The sequence below is a fragment of the Microtus oregoni genome, unplaced genomic scaffold (assembly GCF_018167655.1).
Source record: "Microtus oregoni isolate MIOR12 unplaced genomic scaffold, Mior012 000001F_ref0000356, whole genome shotgun sequence".
NCBI lineage: Eukaryota > Metazoa > Chordata > Mammalia > Rodentia > Cricetidae > Microtus > Microtus oregoni.
In genome coordinates, this window is record NW_024543060.1 from 38,368,940 (window position 1) to 38,394,620 (window position 25,681).

At 40.4% G+C, this 25,681-nt stretch overlaps 1 protein-coding gene across 1 annotated transcript in view; it reads left to right on the forward strand.

The window, feature by feature from the left end:
• Positions 1-735: 735 nt before the first annotated feature.
• Ndfip2 (Nedd4 family interacting protein 2) overlaps positions 736-25,681 on the forward strand; it is a 44,308-nt gene continuing 19,362 nt past the window's right edge. Inside the window, exon 1 of the mRNA XM_041675100.1 lies at positions 736-1,121. Coding sequence (XP_041531034.1) covers positions 792-1,121 — 330 coding nt within the window. The 5' untranslated portion in view covers positions 736-791. The remainder of the gene's footprint in view (positions 1,122-25,681) is intronic.

The window sequence follows — 25,681 nt, forward strand, 5'->3', positions numbered from 1 at the left end:
ACTTCATGATTTTCTTCTGTTCTTCTCATTTCCTATTTTTGAAGGCATTTTTCTCTGTAAGGTATAGGATATGTCTAAAGAGGCTTCTGGAGGCAAAAGAAAGAGGCAGGTAAAGTCCGATACAGGATTTTCAGGGCAGTGAAACTACGCGGTGTGAACCATAACGGTGCATCGTTATGGCCTATTTGTCAGATCCCCTAGAACGGACACTACTGAAAATGAACCCCGATGTGCTCTAGGTGATAAGGTATGTTATCGTGGGCTCAACATTTGGTACAAACGAGGTGAGGAAGGCTATGCGTAAGCAGAGTGAGAATAAGGGTCTTTTCCTTTCCTCGAAATTTTACTGTGGCTTTAAAGCTGATATATATCACATATATTATAAATACACACAATACGTATGTGCATACATATATAAAACATACATATATTTGGTAACCCATTACCTCATTAGTGATTTGAACAAGCGTTTTAGGACTGCCCTGAAGATGGATCTCTGAGATGTTCTAGGCTTGGGACTATCAAAAGGGCGATCTGTCCTCATGTGCTCTAGGACTGCACCTCCTGAACGTTCGTTCCTCTCCGCAGCGAAGGTGCTTTGGCTCGTCCCGCAGTGAAACCTGCCCTCACCGAAAACGCCAATCAAGTGGGACGATTGTCTCTCTTTTTTTTTTTTCTTCCTTTTGCCACCGCCCACTCCCGATGGGTTGACGTCCTAGAAGGCTCCCCGGGACTTGCCTGACTTTTTCCACCTCCTCCCACCTAGTGATACCTTCGCAGCCGGGACGCGGATGGAACGGCGGCGGCGGAGCCAGAGAGCATGCGCGTCCAACCCGAGCATGCTCAGTAGCTCGCGCGGCTCCCCGGAGCTGCGGCGCCGATCGGCGAGCGAAGCGGAGGTCTCGGTGGTAGCCGAGGGAGCGACAGGAAGTGAAGCGGCCCCGCCGGGCGACCGCGGCGGCAGAACCCGAGGCGGCGGAAGGGGCTCTGCGGCGACGACGTCGTCGACCGGGGGAGAGGCCGAAGGAGCTGAGCGCCGAGGGGACACACCCGCTCGGAAGCCGGACCCCGAGGCGGGCAGGATGGATCACCACCAGCTGGGGACTGGCCGCTACCAGGTGGTGAGTACGCGGGCCCCGGGCCACCCGGAGGGACCACGCAGCCACCAGGGGAGCACAGTCCGGGCCACCCGGCGGGACCACGTAGCCACCTCCGGGCCACCCCGGGGATCACGGGCCGGTCCACTCTGCGGGGCCACGCAGCCACCTCCGGGCCACCCCGGGGATCACGGGCCGGGCCACTCTGCGGGACCACGCAGCCACCTCCGGGGAGCACGGGCTGCCCCCCAACTCCGGCGGGACCACGTAGCCACCTCCGAGCCACCCCGGGGATCACGGGCCGGGCCACTCTGCGGGGCCACGCAGCCACCTCCGGGTCACCTCGGGAAGCACGGGCTGCTCCCTACCCCCGCCCCCGCGAGACCCTTCCCGCCTGGCCCATCTCTTTTCCAGACCCTGGCCGCACCCGACGGCCTGCTCCTCACCAAATCCCCTTCCCCGAACTCCCCAACTTGCCCGGGTCTCTGTTTCTCCTCCTGTCGTGTCGTTTCCTTCTTTCCTGACTGAGACACTCAGGAGACATTGTCGTGGGGTTTCCACCGGCGGCGGGGCTGCGTGCACCGACCTGTCAGGGAGGCGATAGGCGTCATCGAGTGGCGTGGGGGTCCACACTGTAGAGTGAGATGCAGCTGGGCTGAAAACCCCGCTTTTAGGGGCCGTGGACCCATAGAGAAGAGCCGTGGTGGGGAACGAACGTGCCTCTGTTCTACTTAACCTTGTCATTTTACCCTTTTCCATTATGTTAGTATTAAAGTGATCGTTTGTTGGAAAAAAACCTGCCCCTACTTTGTGTGTGTGTGTGTGTGTGTGTGTGTGTGTGTGCGCGCGCGCGCGCGTATTTTGGTGGGAGTTGAGCGTTTTGTTAGAAATAAGTTATTTGAAAATAAATTAGTTTTCATTTAATACGATCTTATCTCTCAAGTGTATAAACTTCTAACTGTATTTAAATGAGTGAAACATGCCCTGTATTTTCTTTGTCAGGATTTCTGTACTTTTTCCCCCTTCGTGTATTCTAATGGTGTCGTTGGAGATGACTCTTGCAAATATCATTGTCGGCAATATTTGCTATGTTGTGTTTGAGTTTTCATTTATGAATTTCAGAAAATTTAGTGAAACCTATTTACGGAGGGACAGAAGAAAAGCATTTGTGCATATTGTTGATGGTGCGTGCCATAGTTTATGGAATTGTACAGCTAGTCCAGTATGTCACCTTTCCTGTCTGTTTGCATGTGTGTTGTCACCCAAGCCTTTCCATCAAGTGCCTTTTGACAATTGCCAAGGATTGTGGGAGAGTGGATCGTACCATAACTGATTTTTCATTTTTCTTTGGTAAGAGTCTCACATCATTTGAGTTTATTGCTCTAACATGGCCAGGTGATACAGATTATGAATTTTCTGAAAATTTTCAGAATGATTTAGTACAAAGGTTGCCATTTAATAGAAGGTGATTGTCAAGTTGTCGCACTATACTTAACTTTAAAGACGCCTTTCTAAGTGTTTTGCAGAAATGCAATGCTACTGATAACATCTTGGATAATTTTATCATCGATACTTGCTTTAGTTTTCAATTCTTTCCCATTTCTATGTGTGTCTCTTAATAATATAAATTGATTTGAAATCTTTCTTTGGTATCATTTTCCTTACTGTGCTCAACTATGACCACTACTTAAATACTTTTAACAGTAAACAATTTATCATGTTGTCTCATTTGCTTTCAATAGATGTAGCTAGTTGGAACTATTTTTTTTTTCTCAAAATCTCTCCAGATAAAATGTTGGCGTTTACTTTTGCCATTAATGTATCTCCTTTTTGTCTAAACTTTCAAAGTAGGTTGAAAATACCACATTTTTTTTTTATTTCCCCTTCAAAACTGAAGCTATGCTCTATACAGACTTTGAATGGGTGGAGGCTCTCCATAAGGGCAGAGGGCAAAAATCAGTCATTCTAAATTAATTATTGATTTTAGGTAAAATATTTTTTCTTTTATAAGCAGGTGCATTAGAGAATTTTATCGTGATCTACATTTGCATTTTAATTCTTTCACTTGTCCAGTTCCATAGCAAGTTTGTCTCTGGGACAACTCTTGGTTTGCTGAGACTGACTTCCTGTTATATAACCGTCTGGGAACATGGCATAGGTACAACTGAATTTCATATTCTGAGTAGACTTTGTAGCTAGTTATCAATCTGGAAACCCAGTTTATATGACGAACATGACTATTTTATGGCTGCCTTTTTAGCTCAGGCCTTGTTTTGAAACTCTAGAATGTTTTAGCAACTTTGGTTGTTGTGTGTTAAGAGATGGTTAGGTCGGGATAGGGAACTATGTGGAGTGATGAGCAATGCTGGGCTGTGTTCCTTTTCAAGAGCCAAAACCCCCTCTCCATGGTGGTGATGCCTGGGACCATCAGAGTGACCTACTGTCTTTATCTGTGTATTAATTAGTAAATTTTATAAGTTCTTTTTGTACGTCACATCCTACAGAAATGTATGTATACATGTATGTATAAATTTAAATCTAGAGTCCCCTTATAAGAGAAACTATGTATTTTTCTCTCTGAATCTGGCTTATTTCACTTAACACATTAACCCCCAGTTCCACCTGTTTCCCTGTTTCTTGTGAATGCTGTAGTTTCTTCCTTTACAGCTGAATACAACACTCTCAGGTCTGTCCTCTGCTTCCTACTATGATAACAAGCACACACCATCATTCCTAGCTATAGAAGTTGTTTTCCCCCCCTCTTCTTTCCTCTTTATTGTTAAAAAGATCCATAACAGTAGATAAAATTACAGCTACAAAGTCTTGGTACTCCTTTAATTTCAGAGAAAAAAAAATCAGGCATGACTTTCACTGTGTTATGGGAAATTGAGTTGTGCTTGATAGGAAAAGAGCCATGTGTAAATGGTTAAGTAGTTAACTTGTCTTGCAGCTTCCAAACTACATTCTGGCTTTGATGGTCTCTATTTTGAAGGCTCATGTACCTACAGCAAGCTGACTACTAAGATTTAAAAGACTACGTACAATTTAAATTGGCAGTGTTAATTGCAGCAGAAGTTTCTCAAACTATATACAAGAATGCCAACAATTGGTGTTCTTGGTTCTTGGATTATGTCTAAATACTAACACTGAGACACTCTTCAGTAAAGACAGTAGCTTAGATTTTTTTTAATCCTAGTTATTTTTTATCTTTGGCTACAAAATATTTTTTTTTAAATAATTTACCACAGTGTAAGTTTTTTCTGAAATATAATTTGAGGTATTTGTACTATAGAGGTCTGCGTACTTTTATATCTGGAAAATTAAAGTTGCTCCTGATGGAGGAAGGTCATTGGTTAAAAAAATAAAGAAACTGCCTTGGCCCATTTTATTGGTTAGAACATAGGTGGGTGGAGTAAACAGAACAGAATGCTGGGAGGAAGAGGAAGTGAGCTCAGAGACGCCATGCTCCCCTCTCCTGGGCAGACGTGATAGCTCTGCTCTCTGAGGCAGATGCGATCAAGCTCCGGCCCAGGATGGACGTAGGCTAGAATCTTCCCGGTAAGCGCACCTTGGTGCTACACACTTTATTAGAAATGGGCTAGTCCAGGTGCGAGAGTTAGCCGAGAAGAGGCTAGATATAATGGGCCAAGCAGTGTTTAAAAGAATACAATTTGTGTGTTGTTATTTCAGGTAAAGCTAGCCGGTGGCGGGAGCTGGGTGGTGGAATGCAACCCGCAGCTCCTACTACATGCTCCTGATAAATCAACTAAGGAAAGAGGCTTGAAATCTAAAATGGAGTTAGAGACCTGGGATGTAGCTCAGTGGTAGAGCACTTGGCCTAGAATGTTTGTCCAGAAGGCTCTGGTTCCATCTCTAGCACTACAAAACAACAAAAAATGGGCTTAATGTCATCTAGGTTTATATTTAGGTTGTTCTGTTTGCAATGTAAAAAAAAAAATGCCTCTTTTCTTTTTGTATATACGTATGCTGTATGTGTGCTGTTCCTCAAGGGTACCAGAAGCTTTGGTTTCAGATGGTTGTTAGCCACTTGGTGAGAGTGCTGGGAACTGAACTCTGGTCCTTGGAAGAGCATCAAATACTCTTAACCACTGATCCATCTTTTTTTCTATTTTTAAAACTTTTAATTGTTTTATTAGTTAATCAATTAATCTTTTTTCCCTCCCAATCAGTGTCCCCTCCGTCCTCTGTTTCCAGTTGTCCTGAACAGCTCAGGCCTCCCATATCAGATATTTATTTAGTTATTTATTTTTGCATGCCTCTGCTTTCTAATTGCAGGAATTAAAGGTATGTGCCACCACTGCCTGTCTACAGTATGATTTATAACAGTAGCAAAATTACAGTTATGAAGTAGCAACGAAATAATTTTATAGTTGGGAGTCACCACAACGTGAGAAATTGTATTAAAATGTTTCACATTAGGAAGATTGAGAACCACTGATATAGAGTCTGGCATATAGAAGTAACTACTGTTTTCATAAACTAGTGAATTAATTAGTCTGTTAATGTTTCATAGTTGTTGGCAGAAAACAGAAGACTCCTAAGTCAGAACAAATGACATTTACTCATAGTTGCGCCAAGCAACAGGAACACAGCATATTTGAGTACTTTTCCTTGTTCAGAGTCCTATGAGGTTAATGAATATCAGAGAGGCACAGCACTGAGTCAACCAGAGTCCTGGCTTAGCACTTACTATCTCTTTATTTTGTAGGAAGCTGATAACATTGTAGCAAACAACAATGCTTGTTTATTTGCCTTCGCAAGGCAGCTTCTCTGTTGTCTGTATACTTAACAAGGAAAGTTCTCTTATCAGGAGCTGAAAGCTGTGCTTAGGATGGCACACTAAGCAAGCAAGAATGCCCAAGGCCACTGCCTCACCCAGTAGACCATTCTAGGTGACGTAGTAGATGGTGAATTCTAGGTGTAGTGGTTTGCTTTCATTTTCCATTGTAAAGAAATACTGTAGAAATTCTTCTATTATGACATATTTTAACGACCTTCCCGATTTTCATGACCCTTGTTTCTTTTAAATTTATCAGTATACATTATCTGTCTTATATTACTGCGTTTTTACATACTCAGACTTGCCCAGTTGCATAATGTGATACTTTCAAGCTCTTGTCTACTTTAGTCTCCATCATATTGACTCTGAACAGTGCCCTAAAAGTCCTTCCATATTTCTGATATTTAGAAGCTTTCTTTTGACATCTTTGTCTTTATTCTTGATGTGAATTCTTCCTGGTTCCTTAAATGCTGGTGCCTTTCATATGAAATAATTGCTTAGCTGCCCTTTGGTTTACTGTTTGCCTGGCATGAGTCATGTTCTTTTAATATAAATTTGTTTTTTATTTCTCAAAAACCTTCTGTGATTTCCTTCTAACTCCCCACCCCACCATTCAATAGCACTTACTATTACAGCTTTCAGATATGCAGAAATATATAGAAGACTGGGAGAAATAAGTCTGTTACATTTATGCTTTTGTATGTCTTCAGTCTTATTTAAAAGATAGAGTATCTTTATCCTGAGAGAATTTCGTACATGCATACAATGTATTTTGATCATATTCATCCATACTCCTCCTGTCCCTTTTCCAGATCCACCCCCACTGAATTCCCTTCATACTTAGCATCCTCTTTTTAATTTTTTGTTCAAGACAGGGCTTCGCTGTATTACAGCTGAACTCGCAGAGATATCTACCTGCCTCCACCTGGAATTCTGGGATTAAATGCATATTCCACCATCACCTGGCCCTCTCTTTTTAAGTTTTAATTTCTAAAATTTGAGACAAGGTCTCATTCTGCAGCTCTGAGAAGCACAAATACCCACTCTACCATTGTTGTTACAAATAAAACTCACTGCCATGATACAGAGAACATTCCAGAAAGTTTTTGTACAACCTTTGCCAGTCAGTTCCTATCCCCCAGGTGATTGATTTTCCACATTAAATAGATGGACTTTCTTATTTTAGAATGGTTACCTTATAGAATATAAAGCTTCTTTCACTCAGTGTGAAGGTTTTGAGATGAATCCATGTTAAAATGTCGAAGGATCATTTCTTTTTGTTATTGACTAGATTTACTTGATATAAGTTGTATGAATATACAACCTCTCTCATCTGTTGCTCTGTTGGGAGACATTTGTATTGTTTTTAGCTTTTGGCTATTGTAAATGAAACTTAAGAATATTCTTGTATTAGTCTTTTTGTGGATGTACTTATTTCTTTTGGATAGAATCATTAGGTAATAGTGTAGATGTATATTTAATTGTATAAGAAATTACCTGACCCAGACTTCTTTTCTTGAAATAGTTGTCTAGTTTTTTTTTTTTTTAAATTTCCCTCATAGGTAGATTTGACTTCATTTTTAATGTTTGGGCCCTTTCAGTCTTTAAACTTGTTTCTACTCTGATGACTTTTGAATGTGCAGTGTGTGATTCTTAACATACAGGTTCCTTGACTTGGCCTTGCATACCTGTACAGAGCCATCTCTCAGCAATCTTCTCTCCTTTGTTTTTAGGTACTGATTGTGATGTCTAGCAGGGCTTCTTTCTTGTTAATTCTTCAGCCATAGTATATTCTCTCCCACTTATAGTTCTTTTTACTTTATGTGAAGACCTAATTTGGTTTATTTGCCTCATGCAATCTTATTCTTTCATTTATTTGTTTATTTTTGTTCTTTTTTTTTTTTTGAGACAAGGTTTCTCTGTAGCTTTGGTGCCTGTCCTGGAACTAGCTCCTGTAGACCAGGCTGGCCTCGAACTCACAGAGATCCTCCTGCCTCTGCCTCCTGAGTGCTGGGATTAAAGGTGTGTGCCACCACCACCTGGTGCAATCTTATTCTTAAATGTAGGAATCCCTGTAAATCTATAATTAGAAGAGTTTTGGATCTGCCATTTGCACCAAGGCAAAGTAAAAGTTGAGAATCACAATATTAGAAAAAGTGTTGTCTGGATTTACATGTCTTTCTACTGTGGAGTCTAGTGCTTTCCTCAGAGGTACTTCAGAGGTTCTGTGAAAGACTGCTTTTTAGTTAATCTTTCAAATAGACCTGTAAAGTTTAGAAAATTTGTACATGAGAAAATTTACAATCAAATTTTTGCGTATCAAGTAGTTTACCAAGGTGCACATCAGCACTCTGACATGTTCCAGGATCAACATTATGTTCCTTTGACTGCAAATTGTTTTCCAGTGTATCTTAAAGTTCCCCTTTCTATTTCTGTGACTATTATAACAATTGAAACTGTGCATTGGTGCTGGAGAATTGTCTGTAATCTGTCAATCATGTTTTAAATAAACGCTGATTGGCCAGGCAGGAAGTATATATAGGTGGGAAAACCAGACAGGAAGTAGAAATGATGCAATGAGAACAGGAGGATTCTGGGAAGGAGGAAGTTGATTCTTCTCACTCCTGCCCAGATTCCAAAGAAGCAACATGTGATCTGTGCTGCTGTGAAAGGTACTGAGCCACACGGCTAACATAGATCAGAATAATGGGTTAATATAAGTGATAAGAGCTAATGAGAAACCTGAGCTAATGGGCCAATCAGTTTATAACTTATAGAGATCTCTGTGTGATTTTCTTTGGGGCTTGCCGGCTGTGGGGTACAGGGCGGGACAGAAACCCCAACAAGCAGGCCCAGCTCATGTTACAGTGCATTGACTTGAATGTACCTCATTAAAATATCTCTATATATCAATTAATTACTTTAGCATTCATGAGCAATGCTGAATCAAATTCAAACCCTTACTAGGTATATTTGAGCTAGCTGTACATATTCTAGTACTAGTTTAATATGTACCCAGTAGCATTTAAATAATTTAGATCATAAGAATACTATGATACAGATAATCTATAAGTTTATCCTGGAGGCTGAAAAGGTGGCTTGGGTTAAGGGTATGTATTATCGCAGAGCACCTGAGTTCAGTTTCCAGCACCTGTGTTGGGTGGTTTTTACCTTCAAGCACACCTGCACATGTGTGCACATACACACAGATCCATAATTAAAAATAATAAAAATCTTTTAAGAGAAAATATAAAATATATTGGCAGGAACACCCCCAATTCTCTGTGTGTTTTCTTATGTCTTCATGTGCCTTGTCAATATGGCCTTGGCTTCTCATAGTATAGGAGAAGGAAGAAGCTGCCATTTTTCTTGAGGTCTAGACTTAAAAGTTTAGAATTTAATTTCTCCTTCATTTCTTTTAGTCAGAGCAATTGTAAGACCAGCCCAGATTTAGAAGGAGAAGGGAGCACATCTCCCTGCCTTACTCTGACACTTGTTTTGAGACAGCTGCACAGTAGCTCAGGCTAGGCCCTGAACTTCTAACAATTCTCCTGTCTCAGCCTCTGAAGTGCTAGGATTATAGGCATGAGCCACCATACTGACTCAGCTTCCATCTTTTAATGGGGCAGAGGATGCACCTATTTTGAGGGAATATATTGAGGTTGATTTTGTTCATCTTTGAATTGGACATTTTAACCCCTCAGTAAATAAGTACTAAAATATTTAGGATCCCATTCACTATGAAGGTGCAGTAAGGTGCACTATGAAGGCTGAAACCTGACTGAGAAAAGATCTAGTTCTTGTGGGTGAGCATTGCAGGTATGGTAATGGCCCACATGGGTTTGTTGGTTTAAGACAGAAAGAAAGCCAAAAGGCTTCTGTGAAGTGGGGATTGGGAGTGGGCCAAAACTCAGAATAATTTGTATCTGAATTTGATAGGAAAACAGAACTCCATTGATAACTCTAGTTTCCAATTTTTATTTCACGAAAGCAGTCAGGTTCAGCTAAGTAGCAAGACACAGAGTCAATGAAACTGAGACTCTGGCCTGAAGTGAGAAGGTTAGTTCACCAATTTTTAGTTTGTTGCTTGAGTTCATTGCAGACAGACTTCAAAGTCTTCAGGTGTTGCCACCACCACAGTAGGACATACCCATATCTGAATCAGCAACAGGAAGAGACTCTTCCAATTTGCTGGCTTAAAGTTCCAAGATGCCTTCCTACAGTTATGGCTATGACCTTGTAGCTCTATATGAAGCTAGGAGACTATGGGAGAACTGAGTCAGAAGGTGAAGCTGATTAAACCCTTGCAGGGGAGATAAACTATGAACTGAGATTGCAAGTCCCTAGCACATGCTCAATGGCAGTCTTGACTGGACAACACATACACAATTCAGATTCAATTAGGCCAACTGTGGGAGCCCACACTTTTGATCCCAGAACTCAGGAGGCAGAAGCAGGAGGATCTCTGTAAATCCAAGGCCAGCTTGGTCTACAAAGCCACTTCCAGGACAACCAGAGTTACACAGAGAAACCCTGTCTTGAAAAACCAAAAAGAGAAAAGAAAAAAAAAATAAAGAAAAAGAATTTTAAGACAGTGACTACAGATTATATTAAACACTGTTTTAATTATGTGTATGTGTGTGTCTGTGAATTAATAATGTGGTATTGGTGGAGGCTAGAGTTACAGGCAGTTGTGAGCTGTAAGATATGAGTGCTCATAACTGGACGTGTATCTTCTGCAAGAGAAGTAAATGCTCTTACACACTAAGCTGTCTCTCTAGCTTGTTCTTACTGTTTTATATTGATTGTTTAGTAGTTAGGTTCTTTCTATTCTTAATATCCAACCTCACATTCTAAAATATTGTCTGGTTGCATGTATATTTGATAGCATTATTTTGGAATTCTGTTGGTATTCTATATAGATAGTCTTGACATGCATTTAAATAACTATGAAATACTGCTGTCATTTATTAATGTGAATTTACTTTCATGATTCTAATTAAGACTAGCCCTACCTACCATGTGATTTTAAGTCATCATTATGTCTATGTTTTCTGGCTATGTTGTTATGGTTTCTTTAAGAAGTTTGATCACTTAGCTGGAATTAAGGTGTGGGTAAAATTTCTTGTTAAAGACATGCCAAGTGCAAGTTGGGAAATGTTGCAGTAGTTTAAGATTTACTGTCAGATTATTTTACTGTTTTGACTTACTTACTTTTAAGATTTGTTTGAACACGAACAACATAATAATTTTAAGTTCAGGAATGTGCAGTGTTTTCATTCATCTGTGATGTCTCTGCAGAGTTATCCCTAACATTATGTAGAGAAATCATGCTACTTGGACAGCAGATTTGAGAATAGGAAATAACTCATTTATTATGTAAATATCTTTTAGTGTGATGATGTTAATCTTTTCAGTAATTTTGGGGGTATCAAGACATTTTTAGTCTGTTGGATATTGGAGTACCAATGAATATTCCAATGGGAGGTTTTGAAGGTCATTTGTCGTTGTCTGAGTTTTCTGGCCTGCCTGTTTTCTTTCTTCCCACCAGGTTCCACAGTCATTTAGCCCCAAAGAAAATCACACAGAGAGTCTATATTAGTTACAAACTGATAGGCCCATTAGCTCAGGCTTCTTATTAACTCTTAGAACTTAGATTAGCCCATTATTGTAGTACATGTTAGCCACATGGCTCGATACCTTTTTCAGCAGGACAGGTCACATCTTCCTTTTTTTTGGTGTCTGGACAGGACTGGGGAGGAATGGACTTTTTCTTTCCTAGAATTCTCCTGTTTTCATTGATCTGCCTCTACTTCCTGTCTGGTTGTCCTGCCTATACTTCCTGCCTGGCTACTGGCCAATCAGCATTTATTTAAAACATAATTTACAGAATATAGACAATTGTCACGCACCAATTTGTTGTTTTTAACCCATGGGGGCTTTTAATGAAATCAAATGACATTTTGTGTAATTTTTTCAAGAGACAGGGTCTTGAGATAAAACTTGAGACTTAAATGAATTTTTCTGTAATCTTAGCAAAATGATTAGTTTATTTCTGTGTAATTTGTTATTGCATCAGTATACTCTTCAGCCTTGTATTATACTCTTAATTCTCTTGTTCTCTCTCTTTTGTAATCATCATGTTAATCTCTGACTTCTTGTGTTTAAACACAATATTCTCCCCTTCTATGTCTTCCTTCCCTCTCAGGACTAATTCCTAATCTTTATTTATGTCTGCATTTACATGGTATTTTCTCTGGAAGAGTGTCCTCTCACTTTCTGCTACCTCGTTGCCCTTTCCACTTTTTATTTTCAAGTTATATATGTCTTTTTAACACTGCACTTTTGCTTATTGTAGCTCTTAATTTGCAGTATATATTTGCTCACTAGACTATAGGAAGTAGGAACTAGATCTGTCTTGCTTATAAAAGTATATTAAATTGTTGCGGGTCTCTTTATTATAGGGATAAAATAAATGACTTCTGGAAGAGGTAAATGAGTTAGATGTGATGATGTGCACCTGTAATCTCATTACTTGGGAAACTAAGGCAGGAAAATTTGTGTTGAAGCTTGTCTGGGTTACATAGCTTGACACTATCTCAGGAAACCAGAGAAGGCAAGTATACAGGAGAGAAAATGAAAATAAATAGCTGGATGTCCTTTTTGAGTGTTAGAAGTGTCAGTGTGGATAAAAGAGTGTAGTATAGAGTGATACATCATGTTACAGAGTTCCGTACTGGAAAAGTATGCTGTCCAACTATAAAATACTAACATCTTTCCTGTGTGTCATTAGGATAGGTACTGTGGATAACACTGCTCTTTAATTCTTATAGTTTTACATAATGCCTCTTCTGTTTAGCAACTTTCATTTAGTAACCATGTGTGGTGGTTTGAAAGAAAATGGCCCCCAAAGGGAGTGGCACTATTAGGAGGTATGCTCCTGTTGGAGGAGCTGTGTCACTGTGGGGCAGGCTTTGAGGTCTTCTTTGCTCAAGCTTCACTCAGTCAGTCGACTTTCTGTTGCCTGCTCAGCAAGATGTAGCACTCTCAGCTCCAGCCCATCTTCTTGCCCGGTGCCATGCACTCCGTCATGATGATAATGGACTGGACCTCTGAAATTGTAAACAAGCCACCCCAATTAAATGCGTTCTTTATAAGAGTTGCCATGGTCATGGTGTCTTCTCCCAGTAGTAAAAGCCCTAACTAAGACAGAAGCTGGTGTCAGGGACTGGGGTATTGTGACAGGCCCGACCATGTGTTTGTTTGGAGGAATTTGGACTTTGGTACTTTGGGTTTGGAAAGCAGTGGAATGTTTTAAATACTGCTTTATGGATGATACTAGTAGGAGCATGGAAGACAGTGGTACTAAGAGTTACTTGAAATATGGGGGCTCATTCAAGAGATTTCAGAGTAGAAATATTTTAGTATGTCACCTAGAGATCAGTCTTGTGATATTTTGGTGAAGGAAGTCATTGCCTTTTGCTCTTATCTGAAGACTTTACCTGAGGCTGAAGTGAAGAGTTTTGGATGAATACCGTTGGCAGAAGAAATCTCAAAACAGCCTAGTATAGACTGTCATGTGAATATTAGTGATAACTCTAATGAAACTGAACAGGGTTAATTACAAAAAGTGAATTTTTGAGGAGAAAAAGAGCACCAGGAAATGGAATGGAGCCAAATCCTATATTCAAGGAGATAAACGATTGAGAAATAGAATAAAGGGAGTAAGGGAGTGGGGACAAGATCCCATCCAGCTCAGTTTCCAACTTGTGGAAAGAAACTGAAGAAAAACCTAGATCTGGATGTGATGGGGCACACTTTTAATCCCGCACCGGGAAGACAGAGGCTGGTAGGTCTCTGAGTCTGAGACCAGCCTGGTCTGCAGAGCAAGTTTCAGAATAGCCAAGCTTAGTCAGTGAAAGACACAAAGCTGGTATAGATGTATTTGAACGAGGGGCGATGTTCTAGCCGCAGCAAGCCACAAAACGTGGCAACTTCAGCCATGTGGTTCTGACTTTAGAATTAAAGATAGAAGAAAACGGTTAGGGAATTTGTCTCCACACCTAAAAGCTATTGAGGCCAGGCATGTGTCAGGGGTGTCCCTGAATGGAGGCCTAGTAGAAAGGCCATTGTGTGAAGCTGTGAAGTTGAGGCCTGGATTGCCCTGGAGAACCCAAGATGTTAGAGATGCCAGAGACATGAGATAACTTGCCAAGGAGAGTTAACAGGGAGTGGAACTAACCTAAGAGAGAGAAATGTGTTGTAGCCAACAAAGTTGAACAGAGTTGGAGATCTGAAGAGCGTATCGACATCAGACAATGAAGATGCATAGTCTGGAGTTTGCCTGGCTGGTTTTCAGTCTTGCTTTGGTCCAGTATTTCCTCACTATGCTACCTTTACTCCCTTTTGGAATGGTAATATATATTCTGTGCCATTATATGTTGGAAGTATGTGATCCGCATTTTGATTTTGATTTTTATGGGTGATTACAGTTAAGAAATTGCCATACATCTCAGGAGACACTTTGGACTGTTTGAGACTGTTATAGACTATGGTGTAGGAGGGAGAGCCTGCTTGTTTGTCCTGGCCGCCTGGCTAGCTTATCCCCGAAATAATCACACAGAAACTGTATTCATTAAAACACTGCTTGGCCCCTTTAGCTTTAACTTTTTTATTAGCTAACTCTTACATCTTAATTTAACCCATTTCTATTAATCTGTGTATTGTCATGTGGCAGTGGCTTACTGGGTAAAATTCCCAGCATCTGTCTCCAGCAGATCTATGGCGGCTCTCTGACTCTGCTTTCTTCCTCCCAGAATTTAGTTCTGTTTTCTCCGCCTACCTAAGTTCTGCCCTATTAGGCAAAAGCAGTTTCTTTATTCATTAACCAATACAAGCAACACACAGAGGGGACTCCCACATCACCTCCCCTTTTCTTTTTAAACAAAAAGGGGACTTTTGAAGTTGAACTGAATTGCATTTTTTGAACTGTGATATGGATATATGCTTTTGGGGGCCAGGGAATGGGATGTGGTGGTTTGAAAGAAAATGGCTTCTAAAGGGAGTGGCACTATTAGGTGCTGTGGCCTTGTTGGAGGAAGTGTGTCACTGTGGGGCAGGCTTTAAGGTCTCTTTTGCTCAATCTTTCCTCAGTGTGACAGTTGATTTCCTGTTGCCTGCAAGGTGTAGCACTTTGAGCTCCATCACCACATCTGCCTACACAATGCCATGCTCCCCATCATGGTAGTAATGGACTGAACCTCTGATACCGTAAGAGAGCCATCCCAATTAAATGTTTTCTTTACTAGAGTTGCCATGGTCATGGTGCCATTTCACAGCAATAAAAACACTGAGTAAGACACCATGAAAAGGAGACTAGTTCTTTGTAGGTCTTTTGTACGTAGGGAGTACTTAATTAATCATTTTCTTCAACCATCCCATAAAATAGAAGTCTATCTATGGGAACTTCTATTCGAGATTATACACCAAACTTGGAGGACAAATTTCACTACTTGTAAACATAATTGCAGTATTAAAATTGCACCAAAACAATTTACAAAAGGACAGAAAGGGAAGGTCACAAATAATTTTAAGGATATTTGGTTTTTTGTTTGTTTGGTTGGTTTTGGTTTCTCTGTAGCTTTGGAGTCTGTCCTGGAACTAGCTCTTGTAGGCCAGGCTAACCTCTACCTCAGAGAGATCCACTGCCTCTGCCTCCCCAGTGCTGGGATTAAAGGTGTGCACCACCACCGCCTGGCTTCTAACGATGTTTGAAAAGGCCATAGGCAATCATTTTGTATTTACCTAAAATTACATATAGTACATATTCGAGTTTATGTGTAATACCTTAAATGAATTTATGCCACTTAGCATAATAATGCATTCCCCAAGAGCCATAGACTATCTAACAAAAGTTCCAGTACCATGCATGAGAAACTTCCTTTTAAATTTTTGTTCTGGGGAGTCCAAGAGACTCCCCAAGCTATATTTGCTATAACAGGCTATTGCTGTTGCTCTTCATTGCCTCCCAGAAATTGAAGATAGTCTCTATCGCTGAAGACACCATTTGCTTCTGATACAGGACTTAGGATTTGAGTGGCACTGATCTGAAAGCTTTCTCTCTGATAACTATTATTTATTTTTTTATTTGTTTGTTTATTTACCATACTAGAAGGTGTTATGCAAGCTACCAAGAACTAGCTGTGACACCTATGAACTATTACAATGGTCATCATGGTAAAATAGTAACATTCATATCTGGGTGGTAGCCAACAGATGTCTAATTGGATGTAAGGTCTGCATTGACAGGAAGAAAACTCTGACTGATACTATAAACGTAGCCAGTAGTCCATGGCTAGTAAGGTCATGGAGGAGATCTTAGGGGAGAACTTCTGCCACTTTACTAAGCCAGTATAATTCCTGACTGGAGCTTCCTTTTGCAGTAGATGGAGACTGCATTACAGAGAGGCATGGCTAATCAAAATGCAGAGAACATCTGACCTTGGGGTGTCTCAGTTGGTATGTTAGCAATATACCCTCCACACCTAAGGCTTAGGAAACATCGAGAAAGAGGGGGTGGAAAGATTGTAGGAAGTCTGCTACAAGATTGTGTCTTCTAGACATGAGAAGAAAGCCACACCCAAGAAATCTGAACCTTATGGCTGCCTAAACAAGACTTGAACAATGACACAACAGAAACTGACACTCCAAGGTGGATGGGGGAAATCTCAAAATTGATAGCAAGACTGAACTGGGAATGACAATGACGTGTATCGTGGCAGGTTTGTGTGATAAAGATAATGGGGAAGGGGACATTGTAAAGGAGGGGCAGGAAAGTTGTGTGGAAAGTTGCTGCACTTTAAGCTGACATTTGCTGTGAGTCAAAATCTAAAAACTTTTGTACTTTTGTATTAAGACCTACTACAATATGGTAAATAAGTTTAGAGGTACATTATTCCTAACTTGAGGGGCGGAGAGAGAGAAGATTCATAGCATATGTTTACATGGGTGTTTGTCTTCTGGTAATCTAGATTTACTCAGTTTGTGTGTTTAAACCTGGCCAACTTTTGAGAATCTTTGGTTTTGTATGTAACACTTTGATAGATCAATCCCTTTAATAGTGTCTATAGTGGTATCTTGGCACTTGCTGCTTCCTGAATGAATCACCAGCAACAGTATGCCTTAGTAACAGATGTCACCATACTTAGTTTTGCTTGAGGATTCTGTTCTTAGACTCCTGCTGTTTGTAAAAGGAAGAAGAAAACTTTGTCTGAAGAAAATAGGCATCTCGGCCTGGTCCCTGATAGTCTCATTCACTGTGATACCTGTGATCAAATACAGGCATTCTTCTTTATTCTCCTTGCTGCAGCACCAGTAGTACCCTGTCACAGCCTTTTGCTAGAACTCCTCAGCCAGAACCTCCAGGTTCTGGGTGTTAATGGTATTGAATCTATTCACTGTGCCCAGTATTGTAATATATATTACTAAGTCTAAGTCTTGGTAGGAAAACTAAACAACCAAATCTGTTCCTCAGGATTCAGCTTTAGCGAAGAGTCTTTGTTTTAGTTACTTTTCTATTGCTGTTATAAAACACCATGACCAAGGCTACTTATAGAAGGAAGGGCTATTTGGGGCTTATGTGTCCAGAAAGGCAGGAGTACATCACTGTAATGGTGTCATGGTGAGGATGGTGGTGACAGCAGGCTTGACACCGAAGCAGCAGCTGAGAGCTGCCATCCACACACAGGAAGTAGGAAGCACTCGGAAAATGGTTGAGCATCTTTTGAAACCTTAAACCTGCCCTCAGTGACCTACCTCCACCAACAAGGCCACACCTCCCAATCCTTCCCAAACAGTTCTTTCTACTGGGTATCAGATATTCAAATCTATGAGCCTAAGGGGCCATTTTCATTTTAAAGGAAAACATGGATCCCTCAAAAAGAACAGGATTGAATGGTGGGTGAGGAAAAGGAGAGGGGAATGATTGGAAGCTAAAATCTAACCAGTACAGTTTGGTATGTTGAAAGTATTAAAGATCTTTGTGAAGCTGAGGACAGGAAATAAAATTCAAATTTAACAATTAGAAGGTCATTATTTTTAGTAGGAGATGTTTGAGTAAAAGCTATATAGTAATGGATTAGGGAAGAAATAGTAATCAGAATAGCAGAAAATGAAGTAAGACATCTTTTGTTTTATTTTTTTCTTTTCAGAATGAGTGAAGGAATGAAGTGTGAGTTCAAAAAGCAGAGAAAAAGTAATTTTCAATGGGCAGGTTTTTGTTTGCTGTCATTTGTTAGTGTGATGTAAATGCAATCCATGTGGGTGATTGTAGGTAGACAGCACTGAGTCAGAGACAGAATTTGAAGAGAGGATCCACTAGGAGGCAGGATCTTCTCAGTACATTCGTCTGGTATTTGAGTGAAGAGAACAAAAGTGGAGTTTATGAATCAGCGAAGAGTGCACACAGTGTGGAGGACATAAAACAGGGCAGTAGGGACTGGGAAGATGGCTCAGTGGTTGAGAGCGCTAGTCTTTCTTCCAGAGACCCTGGGTTCAGTTCCCAGCAGCCACATGCCAGCTCGTGGCTATCTGTGGCTCCAGCTCCAGGGGATCCGACTCCCTCATGCAGACATACATGTAGGCAAAACGTCACTGCACATGAACTAAAATAGAGGAGGAGGAAAGGAGCTCAGCTTACAGAAAAGGCAGTAAAATGTCCTATTAGTAGCTGTGTGAGAGACTTTTGTGCCTTTTCAAGTTACTTTGTTCTAGAGATTAAATCTGTAGCTAAGTTTAAAGAGTAAAGTTTAAAACAATAAATTTTAAAATAAGGTACAAAGGTTTATTTTATCTAAAGAATTTCCTTTGTGTGATGGAGGCGTGGTTTATACAGGGTGTAGTCCACGCTTGTGGATTAGAAAGGATAAAGGTAAGAGTAAAAGTCATAAGATTTTGACCTTAGCGTTGTTCATTAGCTGTTTTAATGCTCTTTTTAAAAAATGTTTCTCAAAACAACAACAACAGAACATAAGAGTGTCTTGTAAGGGTTTGGCTTTGTATTGAAATTCTTGACTCAGTGAGACTTGAATCAAAAGCAAGAGAGTGAGGGACTCTATTTCTCATCTTCTCTTTGTCTTCCTTGTCTTTCTACCCTTCCTCCAAAGGGTCTGGCAGGCTGTGTTCACTGTATAAACTGGAAGAGAGGCTTATGATCTGCAGTTGTAGTCTCTCAAATAATTTTGTTCTTATACAAAGTCCAGAAGGAGGAATAGCACTGTTATCTGAGAGATTCCTCATAGGTGGTTTTGGAAAGGCTGAGAGTGGAGTGGAGGAAGGGACATCGCCCAGGGTTTCTGGAGGTAGAGTAGAAAACATCAACATTCTGTCCTTGTAGCCTTTGCTGGCAGTGTTTGGAAAAGGTCAAGCCAGGGCTTCTGTAACACAGCCTACAAATGCCCTGGCTTTGGAAATGGTCTGCTGGTTTCACGGCTCTGACTATTCTAGATTGAAATAGTAACGATAGTGGTTGTCAAGTTAGCCTCCCAATTCATCTTTCAATAAGAACTTACTAACTTTAATTCTAAAAGGGAGAGCTTTCCCATGGTTCAATTCACTTATATCAGATTGGATTTACAGATTCATATTTTATTCTCTGAGTTATAATTGTATACTTAATATATATATATTATAAAATATATATTATTATTTTTTTTTACTCAGATCATGTTTTTGTGGACCCCATCATTTTGGCACTTTCTTACCAAATAGCATTTAAATAAGGTAATAGTTTTAAGTTCTTGAATTTAGTATGGATTGAAGGGCTGTTTGTACTTGTAGGTAGGAGAGCGGTGGGAAAAAGCTGCTTAGTGAGCACCTCTCATAGGGCTGTGTACAGTGTGTGTTAACAGGTTTTTAAGGAATAGGTACTATGTATTCCAAACTAAAAGCAGATTTTTTTTTTTTTTTTTGAGGCAGGGTCTAACTGAGGACCCTGACTTCAGAATGCCTCTTCAGATTATATCGCTGAATATATGTGGTTTATGTTGTGTGTGGGAAATGGTCACCATGAGGGAAGAGTGTTGTTATTACAAGTGGCAAAGCAACAAAAAGCCCTTCTGAAGCCCTTTGACCTTTAAACTGAGTTTCATTAGCAAGTCACCACAAGGAAATGGATTCATGCTGACAGTGCAGCATTTAAGTGCTGTAAGGTGGCTGACTGGGACAGTCGCCTCATAATATGGATCTGTGGCCTGACCTTTCTCCTGATGATGGTTATAAAAGGTTTTGAATATTATGTGGAGTCTGTGATGGCCTTGTTCAGTACCAAGGAGAAATTTTAGAGATATAAGTTTTCTTATAACCCCAGGCTTAACCAACTTACAGAAATTTCTTTAAACACAGAAATCTCTTTATTATATCATTATGTCTCACATTAGAAACAATTTTTTTTTATCTTTCTTGTAAATATCTTGGGAAAGCACAGACTAGTAAAAAAGAAAATGAAAAAGAATCCAAAATTTTCCAAAATCCATTCTGCCTATTTTATTTATTAGCAGTCATTTTGAAACAACATTTTGTCTTTTTTAAAATTGAAATAATGGGGAGAACAGTCATTTTTAAATAACCCTGTGCATTCTTTAAAATCGTTATTTTTAAATAACCCTATGTCTTATTTAAAATTATTTAAGTGGGCCTGGTAAGGTAGGTCCATAGGTAGTGACACTTACTGTAAAAGCCTGGAGACTTGCATTCAATTCCTGGAGCCCACGTACAGGTAGAAGGGAAACACCAGCTCCATCAAGGCCGCCTCTGCCCACCACATATGTGCTGTGACTGGTGCATGCCCGTACCCACTCCCTCCCCCCACACAAAATAAGTAAATAAATAAACATAAAAAGAAAATTAGGATAACATGATTCATTCACTTCTCAAGTCTATTTTAATTTCTTTGGGTTGTTAAATATTCTTTCAAAAAACTATTTAGAGATTTATTATTGTTTTTAATTATATGCATGTATGTGCGTCTGTGTGAATGTGTGTGAAAACAGACCCCTTTTCCCTTAAGCTGTTTTTACAGGGCGTTTGATCACAGCGAAAGGAAAGGAAACTAGGAAAGTATGCTTCTGAGATTTACCCACTGCAATTAATACATATTGATTTATTTTCAAGTTTAAGTGGTGAATTCTGTTATACAAATCAGGCTATATTTATATAACAATTTACATGATATGGTATATAACTATATGTATATGTAATCTATAGCAGTGGTATATTTATATAATAATTTACTCAGGGCATATTTGGCTATATAGTTTCTTGCTCTTTTGAAAAATGCTAACTTAAGCATGTCTCTGTGTGGCTTTAAGTACAAGAGTTTTTAGAAATTGACATCTAGAAAATAGAATCATGGGCTATGTATCCATTCGGTTTTACTCTGAATTACCAAATTGTTCTTCAATATGGTTAAATTAATTTTACTCTTATAGTAGAAGTTTAAGTGTTGTTTCCATCGTGCAGTTTTGGTTTGTTTTATTTGAGACAGGAGTCTCTCTATGTAGCCCTGGCTTGTCTGCAACTCCCTGTGCAGAGCAGGCTGGCCTTGAGCTCAGGAGAGCTTCCTGCCTGGCTCCTGAGTGCTGGGATTAAAGGCATGCACCACTCCTGGCCCCAATGTACAGTTTTTCTAGGAACAGTTTCATATTTTTGCTACTAATAATACTATTGTGTTGTCTGTTCAAGAAAATTTGCTTTTCCCCAGGGATAGTCTTGCTAATTTGAATGAAAACATTGCCTCTCTATGACCAACTTCGTCTTTTATCTCTGTATTCTTTAATAGTAGATGTACCCTGAACGAGTAAAGTCGTATCTATGGGTAGATAGCTGGTGTTCAGTGCTGTAAGTCATCAATGAATGAGTAAAGTCGTATCTATGGGTAGATATTTGCTGGTGTTCAGTGCTGTAAGTCATCAATGAATGAGTAAAGTCGTATCTATGGGTAGATATTTGCTGGTGTTCAATGCTGTAAGTCATCAATGAATGAGTAAAGTCGTATCTATGGGTAGATATTTGCTGGTGTTCAGTGCTGTAAGTCATCAATGAATGAGTAAAGTCGTATCTATGGGTAGATATTTGCTGGTGTTCAGTGCTGTAAGTCATCAATGAATGAGTAAAGTCGTATCTATGGGTAGATATTTGCTGGTGTTCAGTGCTGTAAGTCATCAATGAATGAGTAAAGTCGTATCTATGGATAGATATTTGCTGGTGTTCATGCTGTAAGTCATCAATGCTTTTTTCCCCTGAGTGTGTGAAGAGTACTAGGTAGTTTGTCCCTAATCCAGAGACTTGACTAATTTTTGATTTCCCATGGCAGAGGGAGGGAGGGAGGGAGAGAGAGAGAGAGAGAGAGAGAGAGAGAGAGAGAGAGAGAATGTGTATCTGTCTCTCTGTGTGTCTGTGTATTTGTTGTTTGTTTTGTTTTTAATTCTCTTTCCTTTGACTCCTGTTTCACTGTGGTAAGAATGTCATCTCTAGTAGAGTTATTTTTTCAAATCTTTTTATTTACTTTGTTTTTGGTATAATTCTTTATTTTTTGGGAATTTCACACCATGCACCCCAATCCCACTCACTTCCCAATCTCTCCATATCTCCCCCTTACCCCTACAGCATTTCCCCAGAAGAATCCACCCCTCCAAAAATTAATTAAAAATAAAACAACAAACTCCACCTTGCTCCTCTGTCTTTCTAACACTCTTCATTCATAGTGGCATCGGGAGCTGCAGTGTGCTACACAGCATCCATCAGCTCCACCCGCAAAACATTCTTTGTAGTGCACCCGCAAAACATTCTTTGTAGTGAGTCATTGTCTGGTTCAAAGCCTCTGGCACATCATCATCACTGGACCCTCACCAAAACTGCTCTTGGATAATCTGCTATTGCCCTGAGTCATGGAGATCCTGTGGCTATGGTTCCTCAGTACCAGTCCCTTCACACACTCTGCAGGTCATAGATGGGGTAGGGTGGGCTAACATCTATTGGTACCATGGTGACATCAATAAGTGTTTATGCCAAAGATCAGAGAAGCAGAGTGTCCAGCCACTAGAGATTTCTTAACTCTGCTGAAGCTTAGACCAAAGGGGCGGTCTGTCTCTATTTATCCTCAGACTGCATCTACAACTGACTGCTTCAGACTGCATTGAGCTCCAGTCTCCTCCTCCCTCTCTCCACCCAGTGGTATTGTTCCTGTTTCCACCTCCTTAGTGCTGGAATTCCAAGTGCTGGGATCACCTTTGTGTGAGCTGTTTCTTGTTTAGACAGGATCAATTTTGTGTAGCCCAGGGTGACCTTGAATTCACAGAGGCCGTCCTCTCTGTCTCCCAAATCTGGGATTAAAGGTATGTGCCACCACTGCCTGGCCTTTAGTGGCTTACTTAGCTCTGCTTTCTGATCTTCAGGCAAGCTTTATTTGTTAAAACACAAGCAAAATATCACCACATATAGGAAAGGACGCTTAAAAACTAGGATTTCCTGTGTTGTTTCTAATAGTGTGATTTGATAGATGGCATACTTGTCTTGAAGATGAGTGAGCTCTGTTAAATTTATGCAGGTTCATACCTTGATGTTTCCTTAACTGTGTGAGCTTTCCTTCTTAACCTTGTCCCTAGTTATATACTTTTGCATGTCTTTTATTAGGTCACTTTGTTGTTTTAGCCCATCTTCTTCCCAGGTACGCTTCCCAGAGGAGTGATTGGCTTGGCCAAAGGAGTATGATGAGTCATCATTAATCACTTACAATCAGTTAGTATCTATCTAAAGTCTGGATATAACTACTGCCCACCCACAGTGCCACGGATCTGTGATGGCACAGAAGGAAGGAAAGCCTTTTAGGGAAACAGCTGTATATTTTTGATAATTGCTTACGATGATAACGTACCCACTAATAAATCCTCAAAATCTGCTTGAAGTGATGAAATAGAATAGTGTGCCATGGACAGATACTGCACCAAGCCTAGAGACTAGATTTCAAAAACTTCCATGTTTTAAAAGGAAACCCAAGTCTGACATGGTAGCCAGGCCTGGCTGTCAGCCCTCAGAAGGCAGAAGCAGAGTTACTGCAGTAGTTCAATGGGAGCATGGGCCTTGGCAGCCCTAGCAAGCTGGGCGCAGCCACCCATCCCCACTAAACTATTGGAAGAGACAAGTAATTTAAAACAGGCAAAGGAGATTTATTCAGTTTGGCCATACTTGGAAGAGGAAACATTAAAGAGGTCCAGTGACCCCATCTCGCTCTTTGGGGTCTTGGCATGTGACTAGCATTTAAACAGAGGGCAGGATGTGTGCGCCACTAAGGAGTCCTGGTCAAGGTAACATCCTTGATCTTGGTTTGCCATCTTTTATCTGCATGGTGGTCTGACAAGTTATCAGAACTGTCTGCAGTCTCTTTCTAGGAGACAGATTCCTCTTCTGGCTGGCACCCAGCTTCAGCCTTTTCCTTCTCGTGGGATTCCTTCTTCCTGAGATTCCTGGGGAAAATTCAGTTCCTTTGGTGAAGCATGATTAATAAAAGCTCAGGATTAGAAATTGGGGTTTAACCTGAAGATCCAAGAAGCAAAGCAGCCAGCCACTGGCTTTTACTTCGACCTCAGTTCGAAATTGTTATCCTGCCTCCTGGAATCTCAGAATGAGAATATTTTAAGAGCGGTTTTGTCCCGTCTTATATTCCTCTCTAGGGCTGGGCACCACCCGATTTCTATAGAAACTAGTATGGCTACTGAGATTAAAGGTGTGTGTTACCATAACCTGGTTTATAAGGCTGACCATTGGGACTGCTTTACTCTTAGATCTTTAGGCAGTTACTGTTTATTAAAATACAGTTGAAATGCCACTACACTACCCCTGGGGACCATTGTTTTAATAGTGTGGTAGCCAAAGGGAGTGAGTGCACAGGTATCTTTGGGTTTTTTTTAAATGTTTTTTTTTTTTACATTTCACTTAATTGGGGATGTACACGCATATACCAGGCTGCATGTGTGGTGTGGAGTTCTCTCCTTCCATCATGTGGGTTCCAGGGATCAAACTCAGATTCTGGGTTTGACAACAAATACTTGTACCCCTGAGCTGCCATATCAGCCTGTTTGGGGTTTGTGAGTTAGGGTCTCATGTACCCCAGGATGTCTTCAACCTCACTATGCATCCAAGGATGAGCTCTGATCTTCCACCTTCCAATTCCTGGGATGACAGGTGTGTGCCACTTGGGCATCCTCAGGATAAACAGTCCTTAACAGCCGCTCTCCATGATCTCTGCCTGAGTCCCTGCTCTGACTTCCCTTGTAACCTGTGAGGTGAATGCTTCCTCACACAGCCGTTATGGTTATGATGCTCATTACAGTAATAGAGTGCGAACTAAGAGAAGCAAGTTTAAGATGAAAACAAAATCTGCTTTTGTTAGCAGACAGCTCAGTTGTTTGACGAAAGCCCTGCTGACCCTTGATTTTAAGCAGGTATGCATGCTTGCTAGGTGATGACACACTTAGGACCCACTTCTGTAGAATCCAAGTGTGTTCTGCTTACCAACAAGAAATGCTTTACTCATAGAACATATTTTTACATTAGACACGTGAAACCAGATTTCAGTGCATGTTTAAAGCAAGATGCTGAGAACTAGGTACATTTGCTTGCTTGCAGGATGAAGCTTATAAACTTAGTTCCTGTTTGTGATTTTTTTCCCCTATACTGATTAAATTAAGTCTTTATTGCTCATCTTTTAAAATGTTAATTTTTCTTCCTT